This window comes from Micropterus salmoides, unplaced genomic scaffold (genome assembly GCF_014851395.1).
Source record: "Micropterus salmoides isolate LMB-PRFRI ecotype aquatic unplaced genomic scaffold, ASM1485139v1 Ms_hic_scaffold_15, whole genome shotgun sequence".
NCBI lineage: Eukaryota > Metazoa > Chordata > Actinopteri > Centrarchiformes > Centrarchidae > Micropterus > Micropterus salmoides.
Window position 1 is genome coordinate 20,975,468 of NW_024040596.1, and position 16,497 is coordinate 20,991,964.

Sequence of the window (16,497 nt, forward strand, 5' to 3'; positions counted from 1 at the left end):
AAACACATTCACCATAGAAACTTTATAAGGTGATAATATGTATCTATCAATGCTGTTATTTAGAGCAAACTCTGCCGTTTGGTGCTGGGCAGGTAGCGGTGGATTTATCAGAGCTTTTCTATTGAAAGCAGCTGCCTGCTGCATCTGAAAAGTACACTGATGAAAGCAGTGAGAACTAAAGCAGTAGGGTTGGGGGCTGAGGGGCGTAGTCAGGACACACATCTCTGTGAGATTGTTACCATGAGCTTTTACATTATATTGGTGATATAAAACTATTTATAAGAGCAGTTTAAGAAGTGATAAGAAGTGTACAGATAGATAGACAGATAGATAGATAGATAGATAGATAGATAGATAGATAGATAGATAGATAAAATAAAATGCAGACTCAGTGAAGAGAAGAAAAATCTGAATCAAATCAATATTTGGTGTGACCACCATTTGCCTTCAAAACAGCATCAATTCTTCTAGGTACACTTTTTTTTTAATGGAACTCATCAGGTAGGTTGGCCCTAACATCTTGGAGAACTACCCACAGTTCTTCTTCTTCTGTGCATATTGACAGCCTCAGTTGCTTCTCTCTCCTCATGTAATCCCAGACAGACTTCATGATGTTGATATTGGGGCTCTGTGTTTTGTCTTTAATACAAGGTGCCACTACTCCAGATATGTTTGCAGCGGAGTGGTCAGTTGTCTGTACTGTCAGCAAAAAGATTTTCTAAGTGAAAGTAATTTAGGAGTTAGTTAACAGTGTAAATTACTGTGGGCATAAGCAAATCCGTCTAGATAAAATACATGTAGGCCCCACTATGGCTGACACACTATGGCCTTACAGGCTTCAAGGTGCTACTGTGAAATCCTAAATCATTTTGGCAAATTGCTCACACAAGCTGCTGTGGCATATGATCATGTAAAATCTCTGTGACACTATGTCAATCAAACAATGCATATCAATAACGTTACTGAGATTGAATAAAAACTGATTGAACATCGACGGAGCCGAGGTTACTATGGAAACGGATGGGAGCTAAGGTGCTACATTGGGCAAAAACAAGCTAAACACAGTATGTATACACATATGTGGGCAAGTGTAGGTCCTAAACGAAACTAATATGATATGTGACAACCTGGCCACGTGATAGTACAGCGAATACACGACAATATTTATCAAGGCCTACTCAGGAGGATGAGAATTTCTCCACTTCCTGGATAACCAACAAGCTAGCGCGCAGCAGCACTGAGCGTCAGGCGCATCCTTTACAGCACTGCAGCTGAATGTCCAGTTACTTGCACGGCGGGTGCAGTAGCAGACTGAAAAAATACTGAATCACTCACGAGAAAAGGGGTTTCCTTACCTGTCGTGTCTCGTCCCGTCTTATACATCAGCTGTTTTCCGGGTGTGCTGGGATGGTGTGCGAGAGTGCGGGAGCGCGCAGGTTGCAATCACATCAGCAGCTCCAGCTCAGGCAGCGGAGGCGCGCATCCTCTCCATGGTACCATTTGTAGGTACTCGAGTTGCAACATCACAGCGGTCGCCCAAATATTGTTCTCACTTGGTTTAGGTATAAATTGTGGCAGACTACCACCTCCATTATAACAGCGAACAGTTACACACAATAATAACTGCATTCCCAAATTAACACTGTTGATTTTAACACTTTTAAGTGTGTCAAGTGTCTATATGGGTCCTCACCATAGGTGTCATTTACAGTGGGGACACCAGCACATTTTGAAATGGCTGATTTTGTCCCCATCACTTTTTGAAAGCATTTGTTAAAAATGTTCTGAAAAATAACTTGCAAGAAATGTTAACTAACAAATGAAAATGCTGTGAGAAAGGTTTATTTGCACAATAAGAAAACATTAAATGCAATTTAAATATAGAACAAATGTGCATTGTCCAAAATAAGTAACTCTAAAAAAAGCTAAAAAAAAACAAACAAAAAAAGATTACTGTTTTGTATTCTGTTATATTTTTATATTTATGAATTCTTACCTGCCAGCTGAATTCGTCAAGTCTCGTGACACACTTCTATCGTCACATCCCTAATCTGAGCACTTATGTCCCTACCACTTTTCAACACAAAGTGATGCCATTGGTCCTCACCATAGAGTGTTAATTTAACTTTTTGGGGGGAGTTGGTATCTTAACACTTAAGTTTAGTGTAATTTTTTACTTATTTTACTGTAGTTAACATTTAACACTTTATAAAACCAGCCAGTTAGTAACACCTCTATGTACTGTTAGATAGGTTATTAACTGTCTAACATGACTGTTTAATAACTACACAAGATTTTAAAGGGGTAAATATCTCTTCCACATTCCTAAAAAAAATACTTGGAAAAATAAAGTTAGCAAAATCAAGGTGGTACTGTTTGGTGTTTTAAAACATTTATTTTAACACTTGAACCTCCAAAATTAACAGAATGAACAGATTAGGCACGCGTGCTACCCGCTAGCTCCTTAAACAGTTTCAGTGGCTACTAACAGTTTTGCAACACAAGTTAAATTTACAGTGGCTCTCCATTGCAAAACGACCAGGTGGCAGTAGAGAAATATCAATATTAAATATAACATTAACAGATCCTACTTCATTTACTCATCACCAGTGATGGACAGTAAGACGTTACTGTGATAATGTTACTTTTCCCAGTAACAAGTGTAAGGGGTTACTATTTCCAAAAAAGTAATAATATTACAGTTACTAATCCCAGTAACGATACGTTACTGCATTACTGGACGCACCATCCTTGACGTGAATGCACGACTGAGCGGCAGGTCAGCGGCACTGGAGCATATGTTGTTCAAAAATCCAAAAGGAAGAACGGAAAATGAGGGAGAGAGGGGTTCTTTCCAAAGCTGTAAGTAAGCTATCACCATTATTGTGTCACAGTCTAAGATGCAAAAAATACTGTCATCCGTTGTAAACTTAATGCTACCAGCAAAAAGCTTTCAACCACAAACAATTCTACATCTAATTGATTGAAGCATCTGCTAAAGCAGCACAGTAATGTAAAGCTTATGGAAAGGAACTCTGGCAGCTAAGTTTATCACCCAGTAATAAGGTATGTAATATTACTTTTTTAAGGAGTAATAAGTAACTAGTAATTTATCACAATTTCTGAGTAACTTGCCCAACACTGCTTATCAAACAGTGTTAGTTTGGACGTAGGTCAGGAGCACGATCCCTAGTTTCACAGCAGTCAGTGGAGTGCTTTCAAAGACTCTTCTGGCTTCAGCCAATCAGTGTGTAGGCCTATGCAGTGGGGGCGGGGTGACATGAACACTTCAAGTGTAAAAGCCAGGATCTGAGTTAGAAGTTCAGAGTTAATATTTATACAATTTTATGTACAGGTTTGATTTAATGACACTTTGTTTTTACACCCAGTTATGACACCAACTACTGAAAAATATAATGGATTTGACTCCATCTAGAGTATAATTACCTCTGCTCTTACTCATATTTTACTAACACCAAAAGTTTAACTCTTGTTCTCAATTTTCTGTGCAGTATAAATTTATTTTTTCTTCAAATTGCTGTCCTTCAATATCATAAATCATGAGTAGCCTATATAGTAGCATGAACAAATGCTACCATGGTTTTTCTAATTATTTTGGTTTACAAGGTAAACTAAACATGCACTTTTCATGCCTTCCTTTGACTGAAGTCCCCATAAATTATTAAGTGAAATACAGTGCTGTCAGATGAACTCAGAGCAGTGCAGAGTTCCTGTGTGATGAAAGGTGCAAGATCAGCTTGCTGTGTGTAGTCATAGCTGTTCATAGGCTTTTCCTTCCGATTGGCCTGGGCTTGTATCAAACAGTTTAAATGCTACCTACAGTAGAGTACATTTGCCTGGCCTAATTTATGTGATATCCTAACTGTTCCTAAATCCTAAATGCTGGATGGCTTGAAGGAATCAAAGGAATCAAAAACATTTTTTAATTGTGTGGGCAGAATCGATTTGCATTTATTATAATGTCTGCAATTTATGAAATCTGTGTGGGGGAAAATAGTGTTTTGTAACAAGCAATCTAAAGAAAAACACGATAAGCATGTTAATTGTCTTAGTCAATTAAAATGATTAAACACTTGCAATGCAGTGCTGTGCAGTGAAGTAAGCATTATATTAACATGACCTGTAACTTTAAAAACAGGTCACTCTACATTCTTGTTTTATTAAATTGTTTGATTTGCTTTGTTTTTATCAATTAAATAACTTGTTTAAAAACATGTTTTTGTCCGCAGTTAATAATGCACCATACCAGTAGATGGTGTAATAGTGGGCTGAAATTGCCTCAATTATTTAAATGATATAACAACAACAAAATCTTCAGCAAAGACATGAAGAAAAATTCCATTGTTATATTGAACAGGCCAGTGAACTTTCAGCTTTGATACTTAACCTTTCCCATTACCATGTTAACGGTGTAATTCACTTAACATGAAATACAAATCCATTCAAGAATTTATCAGTTAGTGGGAAATTTTGACATGTGATAGCACATTGAATTAATGCCACTGATACCAGTGAGCCATTATTCACAATACTGTGTCCTTGGAAGTAACAAAACTAACAAGATGCAGCCATGTGCTATCCTGATGTCAAAAGGTCTTCTACAAAAAAGGGCTAAACATGCTCAACATACTCTACGTCAGCTTATGCAATGCAACCTTCAGTGTCTATGGATAAGAGTAAAAAAAAGTATGTTGCCTGTTACTCCTTTTACATTTTCTAGCCTGGTTCAAATGTTGGTCCAGATAGAATGGTACTGCCTTGAATGTCATTGAACGGCAGACAGCCTTTTGAGACTTACTGAAATTGGAAATTTGTATTCAACTTTACTGGGTTTTACATTAGCTTTTACATCAGTGTCAAAATATGTATATCCATTTCTACTTGTCATGATCATATTTTATTCTCTAGTTTGATTTGTCAAAGTAGGAAAAGCATAGGTGTTACTGATAACAATAGTGTGACAGTTAGCTAGCATGTACAATGCCAGGACCGGAGCAGCTAAAGGGGATTCAGCCATCATTATTTTTTTATTCACACCTGGGCTTTTCCTGTTGCGACATGTCAAAATGTCTAAAGAGAAAAGGCCTAGAGGCAGGGATTGATTTTGGCTAATCAGCAACATCAAAAGGAAAGATAGAAACAAATCTGAAGCACCATAGGGAGATCATCTGGAAAAGGAAGGAAAAAAATGAAACAAAATGTTAAAAAAAAAAAAACAGTCTGCTTCTAATTACATCTCAAACTGGTGACTTAACTTTTCATTTTGGCAGTTTTCCCTATGCACTCCAGCTCCTGCCCAGGACTGACTGAGTCAAGACTAATCAAAGGCACTTGAAGAGGACTGTTGGCCTCTGAAGGGACTGAGCCAGATCAGACCAGCCTGCTGCTCTTTCTCTCCTTCTCTCCTTTTCTTTTCCCTCTCACTCTCTCTTCCTGTCCTGTCTGTTTAAGGAGAGAAAGGTTGGGAAATTCCTTCAAGCTACTTTACTTCAGGTTTTTGTGGGATTTAAACATGCACACTGAGGTTGTGGTACAGTCCATGTTAGGGCCGTTGTTTCTGATTCTGCTCTCTACCGTGGAGGACACTTTGTTACAATCGGTGAGGTGAGTTTCTACACAGCTTAGTTTTTTCTTGTTTATTTTGGTGTAGTCTAGAGAGCAAGAAGGAAGAGGGAGGTGCAGAGTTTTGCTGACAAAGACAACATTTGGAGAGTACAATGTGACTTTAGGAGTGCCTATTCATGTAGTTTGCACTTGCAGATTCTTTGTGCAGTTCTTTACGCTGCTATTCTTGCTAATAATTTTGAATGCCAAGTCATGGGGGAAGAGTGTGCTTCTCTTGTTCCATTATTTAACACTGTATAGCACTTTTTTAAAACTTAAAGACGTTCATTTATTTTCCTTTGGACACCTCAGCTGACTTGAAGTACCGTAACAATGTTGTGACAGCTTTTGTGGTTGTGGGTTTGGTGCAAAAGAAGCTTCAGTGACAGTTTAGCACAAACTAAATTTAATAAAGAGCAAAATCCAGAATCCTCAAATGCTGTTAACACAACATTTATGCAAGAAACATTATTAGTAACTTTTTGTGCTGTGCCGTATCACTTGTTTTTGCTTTTTTATAAAATCAGGAATATTTAATGAAAGCCCCTAATGCCGTAAAACCTTAGATTTTTCAAAAATATTACATTTATTTGAAATCAAATCTGAAAATGGAAAGAATGGAATAAGTGTTGGCTAAAATATGAATGTGGAAGATTAACTTCTGTTAACCCTGGCCTTTTACATTGGAATCTCAGTCAGCAGAACTGTAAACATTGCATTATGATTCAAACTTAACTTAGTTGTAGAGGGGGTATTTACCCCGAGCAGGTGCACCATGCCTGTAGTGATTATATTTTGCATGTCATAGTGTACAGTGCATAGTTTTTTTGGACAGCAGTCACAAAACCACACACAGAAAGCAAGACCTCTTGAGAGGTAATTACAGTGTTTTCCTCTGTTTTATACATAATGCATAACAAATAATCCCTACTATGTTTGTTTACCTGATATGTCATAATTAAAAAAAACTTGTCAGTGCCAAAAAGAGTAGGTGTCAAACACTGAATAAGGATGGTTATGTTTTGTAACCTCAATTCTAAGAACACAGGCAAAGCCCTTTGACAGAGTCTTTAGGCTTGGCCGCTAAGGGTGTGCTATGACGTTTCCATGTACAATGCACAATCCAATCAACATCCAAAATGTCAACAACCTCTTAGAGAAGCAGGATTAAGGTAGTGGGCTCCACATGTACTATAAAACTAGGGTTACAATACATAACCTTTTCTCAACTTCACACTGGCTTTATGGGCCCTGTAGTTTAGGGTTTTTTTATTATTTGCATTATTTGGGCTTACTGTCAGCCACTGAGCATACACACCGATATTATCTGCAATTACATAATTTTATTCCATCCTGTTGACAGAATAGGACTGTTGATACATAGCTAGGCTAGCTGGGTAGTTATTCCTCATGTAATTATGCTGATTTTACAGTTTCTTTCTTCCTATGTTTTTTTTTCATGTATGTATAGTGTTTTTCACATTTGATTAAAATGATGACACCAGGTGAAGATAGCTGTCTCTGTGTACCCTCCTTTCGACCACTTGAACTACCCTTACAATGAGGCATTTTTCCATTAATAACAGTGTTATTGGTTAGGCATTTGGATTTACTAGACTGAAATACATTTGCAGTGCATGAATAAGTCCAACAATAAAAGCGTCTGATATTTTCCTACTTGATTTTATTCCACACTCATGCACTGATGATAACTGTAAAAATAATATTCTCAGCCCTTAACATTTTTGTTGTATTTCATTTCCATTCCAGCCCTCTACAATGTGGCAATAACATCAAGAACCTCTACTATCTATGTTAATTCTCATAGAGGCTGTGTTGATATAGCATGCCAGAGCACATGGAGGAGGACAGACACAAACTATGAAATTTTTTCTTCTTTCCCAAGAAACAGATGGAAAAATGCATTGAGCTGCAATGTACTGAGTGTAAAAGAACACCTGTTGTTCTTAGGTAGTGTTTGAGGGAAATATCCTCAACGGGCTCAAATGGATCCTTTGACAAAGCCCTGAGCCCTACAGGAAGACAGACAGTTATACAGTTGGCCACAATTACATGACCCCTCCCGGAAGCATTTTGAGAATATGTAATGAAATACAAGTGTCTTGTTGAAACATTAAAAAAGATCTGGTTTACAATGAAATGACAATTAAATTTATACAAATGGAGACCAACACGATTAGTAAATGTCTGAAATCTCAATTTACTTCTCACTATTGAGTAAATAATTTAGTCTCTATCATATAGGGAGTAATGAGTGAGTGAACAAGTGAGTGGTTTTGGACACAGGTCATCCTGATTAGCAGATCCATTCAAAATTCAGTGGGCTGCTCCTCCTACGGAGGAGTGTGGTCAAGACTAAAGGCCATCAGTGGGTGAAGCCTGTGTGAAATCGAACCTGTATGACCTTCCCATGACACATGGAACACACACATTCTGTGTTTAATTTTAATGGGAGTGTCAGGGACACTGTTGATTGTTTGAAATTGGTCTACTGTTTCCAAACTGGACAGTTTAGAAGGGCATGAATAGAAAGAGAATGTCAGACAGCCTCCAAGTGAAACAAATCTTACAGGGCGATCCCATGGTGTAAAAATAAAGCTCTGCAACAACTGCCGGAGTGTGCTCAATGAAAGGTGAAGCTGTGTCTGTGCTATTTGATTTGTTTGATTTATTAGCTTAATGCTTCACATTATGTTTTGTGTGTGTGTCTGTCTCATAGGCATTTGTTTTTATTCTTGATATAGATCCTAACAGGCTCGCTGCACTGTGAGAATTATATTTTACCCACTATTCTTTAACTACATTATCCACAAATGGAAGGAAAGTTGAACTTCAATTTTATGTATTTCTATGTGAATGATAGGTGATAAGACGTCATCTTGCAGCTAAAGACAATTAAACTATACATGTTCACAGGAGAAAAAGATGAAGGGGTTTTTTTCAATCTGTGTGTTCACCCAATAAATACTATAAATACCAAACATTAAATAGGTTCTTTTTGATGTATGAAGGTAGGTGCTGTGACTGGGCAAAGGTATTTTCGCACAGATGTGGTATTTTGTATTTCAAACAAACACAGGTGGTAGCACACTTGACCCATGACCTCAGAAGTTTCCAAAGCTGCATAACAACTGATCTTCTTTCGTTTCCCCAGCCAGGTGGGTGGTTTGTGTAAGCTGTCCACAGAGTCGTCCCTGCGCCGTTGCCGGACACCTGATGGCAAAATCTGCAGTGGGAGGGGCAAGTGTGACTGCGGCTCCTGCGTCTGTGAGGCCACAGAGCCAGGGAAGTTCTATGGTCCACGCTGCGAGTGCCACGACTGGGTCTGCGCTACACATAATGGGAAGACTTGCAATGGTGCGTACAAATATATATGTATTGACAAACATAACCAGATGGTTTGATGTTATGAAGAGGAGTCAGATATGCTATAATATCAAGGCAAGGCAAGGCAAGTTTATTTGTATAGCACATTTCAACAACAAGGCAATTCAAAGTGCTTTACATAAAACATAAAAGCAACAAAGGGAAATTGAAAAAATAAAACACATTATAACCGGACGTTACAGTGCAGTGAAAGGTAATCTATGGTTTAATTTAATAAAAAAAGGGGTGGTAAAATGAAAAGTCTCCAGTCTTAATTTAGAAGAACTGACAGTTTCAGCAGACCTGCAGTTATCTGGGAGTTTGTTCCAGATATACGGAGCATAATAACTGAACGCTGCTTCTCCATGTTTAGTTTTGACTCTGGGGCCAGAAAGCAGACGTGTCCCAGACGACCTGAGAGGTCTGGATGGTTCATAACGAAGCAGAAGATCAGAAATGTATTTTGGCCCCAAACCATTTAGTCCTTTATAAACTAACAGCAGGATTTTGAAATCAATTCTTTGACATACAGCAAGTCAATGTAAAGACCTCAGCGTTCTGAATCAGTTGCAGCTGTCTGATGGATTTCTTAGGGAGCCCTGTAAAGACACCGTTACAGACGTCGAGTTGACTGAAGATAAATGCATGGTCCTGCTGAGACATAAGTCCTTTAATCCTTGATATATTCTTCAGGTGATAGTAGGCTGACTTCGTAATTGTCTTAATGTGGCTCTTTAGATTCAGGTCTGAGTCCATGACTATACCAAGATTTCTGGCTTGGTCTGTGGTTCTTATCATTACCGATTGAAGCTGAGCACTGACTTTTAATCGTTCTTCCTTGGCCCCAAAAACAGTAACTTCAGTTTTATCTTCAATTGAAGAAAATTCTGGCACATCCAGTCGTTGACCTGCTCAATACAGTCACTCAGTGCCTGTATAGGATCATAGTGCCCTGGTGATATGGCTATGTAAATCTGTGTGTCATCTGCATAATTATGGTAACATATTTTGTTATTTTTCATAATCTGAGCCAGTGGAAGCATGTAAATGTTAAACAAAAGAGGCCCCAGAATGGAGCCTTGGGGAACTCCACATGTCATTTTTCTTAGCTCAGATGTGTACTTACCTATAGACACAAAGTAGTCCCTGTCTTTTAAGTAGGATTCAAACCAGTTTAGTAGTCCACTACTCGAAAGCAGCACAGAGATCCATTAATACTAAGACTGAAATTCTGCCACTGTCAGTGTTTAAATGGATGTCATTGAAGACCTTAACAAGAGCTGTCCCAGTGCTGTGGTGTGGTCAAAATCCTGATTGGAAGACAGTTATTTAGTGCCAAGAAAGCACTAAACTGTTGAAAAACAGCTTTTTCAATGATTTTACTTAAAAATGGGAGATTTGATATGGGCCTGTAACTGGTCATTAGTGACCTGTCTAGATTGTGTGTGGGAAAACTGCTGTTTTCAGGACCTGTGGGAAAAAACCTGATAGGAGAGATATGTTGAAATTTTGTAGTAAATCTGAGACCATGCATTTAGAAACATTTTTGAAAAAACCTGTTGGCAGAATATCAAGGCAGCATGAAGAGGATTTCAGATGTTGTATTATCCTCCAGGTTTTTATGGCTAATAGAATCAAATTGTCTCATGCTATATGAATTGTTTTTAAGTGGACACAGGGACAAGGCATATCCTGTTACTGACATGGAGGCACTGATTGCTTCTCTAATTGTTTGAATTTTGTCTGTGAAGAAGGAGGCAATTTCATCGCAGGCCCTGGTGGATAGAAGTTCAGAGGCTACAGACACAGGAAGGTTGGTTAGCCTGTCGACAGTAGCAAACAGGACACGTGCATTATTAGTGTTTGTGGTGATGATGTCAGGCATTTCTCAGTTCTAAATTATAAATGCGAAGTCTCTCTTTATAGACGTCATAATGAACCTGGAGATTTGTTTTCCGCCACCTGCATTCAGCTTTTCGACACTCTCTTTTTTGAGTTCTAACCAGCGTGACACTTTCACTTTTGCTGGTGCAATGGCATTAATAACATTTGTAATTTTAGAACTGAAATGATCTACAAGCTCATTTACTGAGACCCATGAATGGTGTTGAAGAGAAAGCCTGAATAAATTTTTCACTAGTGTTCTCAGTGATATGCCATTTTGTGATTACCTCTGTTTGTACATTTGTGTGCACAGAGATAGCACTCGCAAAGAAAACACAAGAATGATCAGAGAGAGCAACATCAATCACCACAACCTTGGAAATGTCCAGACCCTTGGAGATTCAATACAGATTATAGACAGCAGTTCACCAAAGTCATCAAAAAAGGTTGCACAGTATTTAGGGGGTCTGTGTATATTAAGAAAAAGAGCTTGAGAAGAGGAATTCAGCTGAAGAGCCGCATATTCAAAAGAAGCAAAATTCCCATAGGACGTTTTTGCATTGGAAGGAGTTATTAAATAAAATGGCAACTCCACCTCCTCTCTTATGCACTCTAGCTTCACTCATAAAACTGAAGTTGGGATGGGTAAACTCAATAAGGACAGCTGCACTGTTATCTTGTTCCAACCAAGTTTCAGTTAAAAACATGAAATTAAGATTGTGAGTAATTATAAAATCATTGATTAAAAATGTTTTTCCTGCCAAAGACCTAATTTTAGTGTGTTAAAAACATTATCTGGCCCACCTTTTTCGACAGGCTGTGGCTGACGAGGAATTAATACTAAATTTGCAGGATATGTTGAATACTTCCTGTTTCTTAACACATTCACCATTCTTTTTCTGTTACCTATCAAGACAGGAATTGAGAAGGCTACCAGCACACTGGGCTTGTCCTGGGAAGAATCATGAGTGCTATTTTCCTTGTAGCCTGGACCCAGCACATATCAGTCAGAGCTTGCTGGGCTTTTCCGTGATTGCGGCGTGGGAGAACGGGTTTGGAGCTGGACGGTGAGGGGGGTTTATGGTAGAGAAAATGGGAGTAGAGCGAGGGAAGGTGCGGGGAGTAAGTTTGGTCCCAGCACTAACCAGCTCGTTCATGTGATCAGTGAACTCCAACAGGGGGGAGGAGGGAGAAAGGGTGTCTGGGGATAAGGGCGACCAAGATGGGGATTTGAAGGGTAAAGATGGTGAATCCTCACTGTTGGTTTTAAGTGAGGGAGGTGGAGACTCTTCCTCTTGGCTCAGATGTCTCCCTTGATTAGAGCTCTCTTCCGGCGGGGGCTGAGGTTGCTCTCCTTCAAGGTTTCTGGCGTGTTGTGTTGTCTTCTTCTTGTTTTGATTCCTCTTGTCTCTTGTCCTTGGCAGAGGGAACAGATGAGTGACGCAGAAAGTAAAACAGGTTGGAGCTGAACAATTTTACCCCTGACTTGTTAAGGCGAAGTCCATCTGCCTTAAAAAGATTTCTGTGGTCCCACAGAACGTAAAGATTTTCGATGAAATGCACTGAATGGACAGTACATGCCATTGAGAGCCACATGTTCAATGCCATCAATCTGCTGAATCCCTTGGCTCGTCTTCAGATTGGCGGTATAGGGCCACTGATAAACACCTCAGCATTCAAAGAGCTGACTGTGTTCAGCAGATTATTAAAGTCCTCTTTCAACACTTCAGACTGTTGCTTCACAACATCATTGGTCCCGATGTGCAGTATGATGTTTTTCACAGTAGGATGTTCAGCCACGATATGCAGGATTCTTTCTGCCAAGTCAGAAACCGTGTCCTTCGGAAAGCAGAGTATTTTGGTGTTCTTATTGCACATGCTTCTTACATCGTTTACAGCAGAGTCACCCACAATCAGAGTTCGAGACCCAGTTGTTAGCTTTCCCTGCAGCCTTTTACTTTCTGATTTACTCTCAGTCCTTACCCTTCTGTGTGAGGATGGGATGTTATCCAGGTCATCAGACCTAGATCCAGGGTCCTGCAATAGTGGTGAAAATCTGTTCTGCTGCTGCACACTCGGTTGTTGGGGAGGTTTGTTGCTAACTCTCCGTTTCGCAGCTGTCCACGGCTGTGTCCTACTAAGAACAGGGGCTGAAGAGGCGCTCTGCCTGGATGATAATGCAGGCCAGCCAGTTACATCACAAATCTCAGGGCGCTGGTTTCTGCCTGTTACTTGTCCTCCCATTTCCCACGGAAATGATTTACTCTTAGGCTTTGCACCAAGAGCATTCCAGAGAGAACTACCACTTTTAGATTTATTACCCAGTACACAGGCCTCCTGCTTCTTGGTAGTCTTGTTGGTGCTAATTAGCCGTGTGTTAGTATGCTCTTGTCCACTGTTTTGGGTCCATGGAAAAATAGTGTCATTCCCACATAATCCATCAATATCAATTTTATTTATTTAGCACACTTAAAACAACAAAGGTTGACCAAGGTACTTTACAGGGTAAAAATAAATTAACAAAACATTAATTAGGATATATAATGATACTAAAATTGCCAGGGATCAAAAAAGAAAAGTGAACACTGTTCTCTGTTCTTTTAAAATATAATAAAAGTTTGACTGTCTAAGTTTTATGTGAATCATGTGGCTCCACATATTTTTCTTCTTGGGTTTGCTTGTTAGTGATGGGTCAGTAAGTGATGCAGCAGAGCTCCTCACTGTGGGCTCACATCAGAGAAGTTGGCAAATGGACTCTCCAGCTGATGTTTAGCTTCTGTTTCAGCCAGCTGATTTGTTTAGGCTTTTAATATCCCATTCCTTTGATATGATTTCACATAGAGAAACATGTATTTAAAAAAATGATTTAGAGTATTTTGGCTTCACCTGTGTTTCTTTCTTTATAGCTAAATCAGAGGAGTGCAGTTCTGTGTCTTTGAATGCTCACATCACCTTGGCAGCACTTCAAAGGGTTTCATTGGTAATAGACAGCTGGTTGGTTCACGTACGCTACCACAGCAGCTTTTGTTGGGAGGCACAGCTTTGAACTTCGCCTCTTGCCAAGTTCTCAGAAAGAATACTTGTGGAGTGCATCCACACTGAAGAACAAGTTGTCTCATGAGATACTCTCCACTTTGCACATTCATTTTCCAAGATGAACTCACTGTCTCACATATTGCAACAAAAAGCTTTTATTTGGTGAAAGAACAAGGAACTTAGCTGGTCAGTTGTTTTACTTTACTTTACACAATGTATCGAGTGGGTTGGACATCATTAGATAAGCTAATATATCAACAAAAGGGAAAAGTGATATGGATTTTACACTCATTAGGTAGCCTACATCTAGCAAAAAACTAATGTGGTCTAGTAAAACAGCCTTACAATAAATCTTATCTTCAAGAAGGTTACAATGTGCATTTTCTGTTGAAAGTTTAAGTTGACTTAACTTTAGGGTCATGTTAAGAGGAAGGTTTATGGTGCTCTCTTGTTGAAGATGCTATAATAAATACTTTTATATTAACAACAAATCAAATGACTACATGTCCTGTGAAAGGGATAGCTTGTGGAGACAAACCCACAGAGAATTTCCCCTCAGCTCTATGGAACACCTTTTTCATTTAATGTCATTTTCAGATTTAGCAGTGCAGCTGTTTGTAGCAAAATAAAAACACTAAAACCCACTGTCCAGAACCAAATAAACTCTCAAACTCTCTAAGTTGGTGGAAAGCCAAACAAACTACTGTAAAAGGAAACTTCATCTGGTGACCAGAAACACAACTCCAAATGAATGCTAATGCTGCTTGATTACATTATTACATTTATTAAGTTTTACTATATATGTCAGAGGTCGCATGCCTCTGGAGCAACTTAAGAGCACAGTGTCTTATCCACTGCTCCATCATCACCCCATTGTGGTTGTTGATGTGTGTAAGCACGCCAGTAGTACGGCAGTGTTTGGTGATTAGGTATTGCCATACCAATGGTATAAGGTAATATTTTTAATATACTGTATGTCAATGTTGTGTTTACAGCTTGTTGTGCTTCCTCCATGTGGCCAAAATTGAATGGAGGTTTCAAGTTGTTTTAGAGAAGTGTTAATTCAACTATGACATCCTTCTGGAGGCTCTGCATTATACTGAGTATAAATTTATAAATGTGGCTAACAAACCCAAGAAAACATCTCTCAGTATACTGTAACACTATCCTATTTAGCTGCAATGACAATTTAAATGAACCTAACACAATTTTAACACAATTTTAACAAAAAATGAGGTTTATAACTCTCACAGAGGTAGGATTTATTGCACGGCTATTGTATTAGACTGCATTAAAGTTAGCTTGGTGTACCTCACAAAGTGGCAGCAGAGGTAGAGCATACACACATGTAAAAGAGGACTGGTTGCAACCTGGTACCAACACTTACCAGACACGTATCAGATGAGATATCCTGGATGTTATGAGAGAGGCCTGTCCCTCTATGTTGATGTGAGGAAAAATAACCCTCATCTTTGTGTTTGTTGTCCTCTGTGGTCATTTAGTGTCAGGGTTTAATGGAGATATGTGTGCATCCGGAACAGTTCTACTGGAGATTTGTGTGTGTGTGTGTGTGTGTGTGTGTGTGTGTGTGTGTGTGCATGTGAGGGGTGAAGTGATTTATTTGGGTAGACAAGTTGGCTGCTGTGAGGAGCTCATTATGGTTCAGCAGTCTGGAGCGAGAAGGCCCTGCTTCATCCTGATAATGGGGTTTCACTCACTGGTACACAGACTGCAAATGGAACCTAGATGCATCAGAAGAGAGATGGGTTTTCACACCCAGACACATACTGAACTCCCACACACATGCACGCACACACACACAGGATCATTCTAATTCTCTCATTCTCATGTGCACACACAAACCACAACCAACCTACTCACACAAACATATGTCCATGTGCATATAGGGCCCAGCAGTTATATTCAAAGCATATTGAGAAGAATACAAACACCCCCTCCAGCCAGTTGCTCAATGGCCCATGGCAGCATGCATGGTCTGCTGTCTGAGATCGGCAGCCAATTTCTCTCCCTGCGGCTCCCTTATCTCTGCCTCTCACAACTGCCCACTGATAAGATCCAATAGATTTTTCTCCTCAGGGATAAACTGTGTGTTTTTCCTTTCCAAAAACATTAGCTTTCCTGGCACTGAGATGTTATTTATTTATTTATTTATTTATTTATTACCTTGGATGGCATTCATCCAGCAAAGATGGGCTAATTCAGATCCTCTGAATCAGAGCAACAAGTCAAGCTAGATGAAGACGCTGGGGATGATATGTTTTAGGTCTATTAATAATAATTTTTAAATCTAGGTTGAAATGTCAGCGTGGTTGTCTATCATCTTATATTGGTCAAATAAGATCTATTTTATTTTTTCAACTGTGTAGGCCTGCATAGTACTATATGTCACCGCAGCACAAGAATGTGCTGGTTTGAAACGAGATCATGTTCCTTTTTGTGGTGAGTTTGCATGGCCTTTCCTTTTGTTGTGTGAGTGTCCTTTGCGTGCAGTCATTAGACACGCAAGTCAACTGAACTGGAAGCTCTACATTTATGTGTCTATGT

At 39.2% G+C, this 16,497-nt stretch overlaps 2 protein-coding genes across 3 annotated transcripts in view; one reads left to right on the plus strand and one right to left on the minus strand.

Moving 5' to 3' along the window:
• Positions 1–1,462, minus strand: part of nalcn (sodium leak channel, non-selective) — a 72,336-nt gene extending 70,874 nt beyond the window's left edge. For both annotated transcript variants that reach the window (XM_038720990.1, XM_038720989.1), the window contains exon 1: positions 1,356–1,462. The gene's annotated coding sequence lies outside the window, so the exon portion shown is untranslated. The remainder of the gene's footprint in view (positions 1–1,355) is intronic.
• A 3,880-nt stretch (positions 1,463–5,342) lies between these two features.
• itgbl1 (integrin, beta-like 1) overlaps positions 5,343–16,497 on the plus strand; it is a 48,850-nt gene continuing 37,695 nt past the window's right edge. Inside the window, exons 1-2 of the mRNA XM_038720992.1 lie at positions 5,343–5,625; positions 8,801–9,003. Of these exons, the coding sequence (XP_038576920.1) occupies positions 5,534–5,625; positions 8,801–9,003 (295 nt within the window). The 5' untranslated portion in view covers positions 5,343–5,533. The remainder of the gene's footprint in view (positions 5,626–8,800; positions 9,004–16,497) is intronic.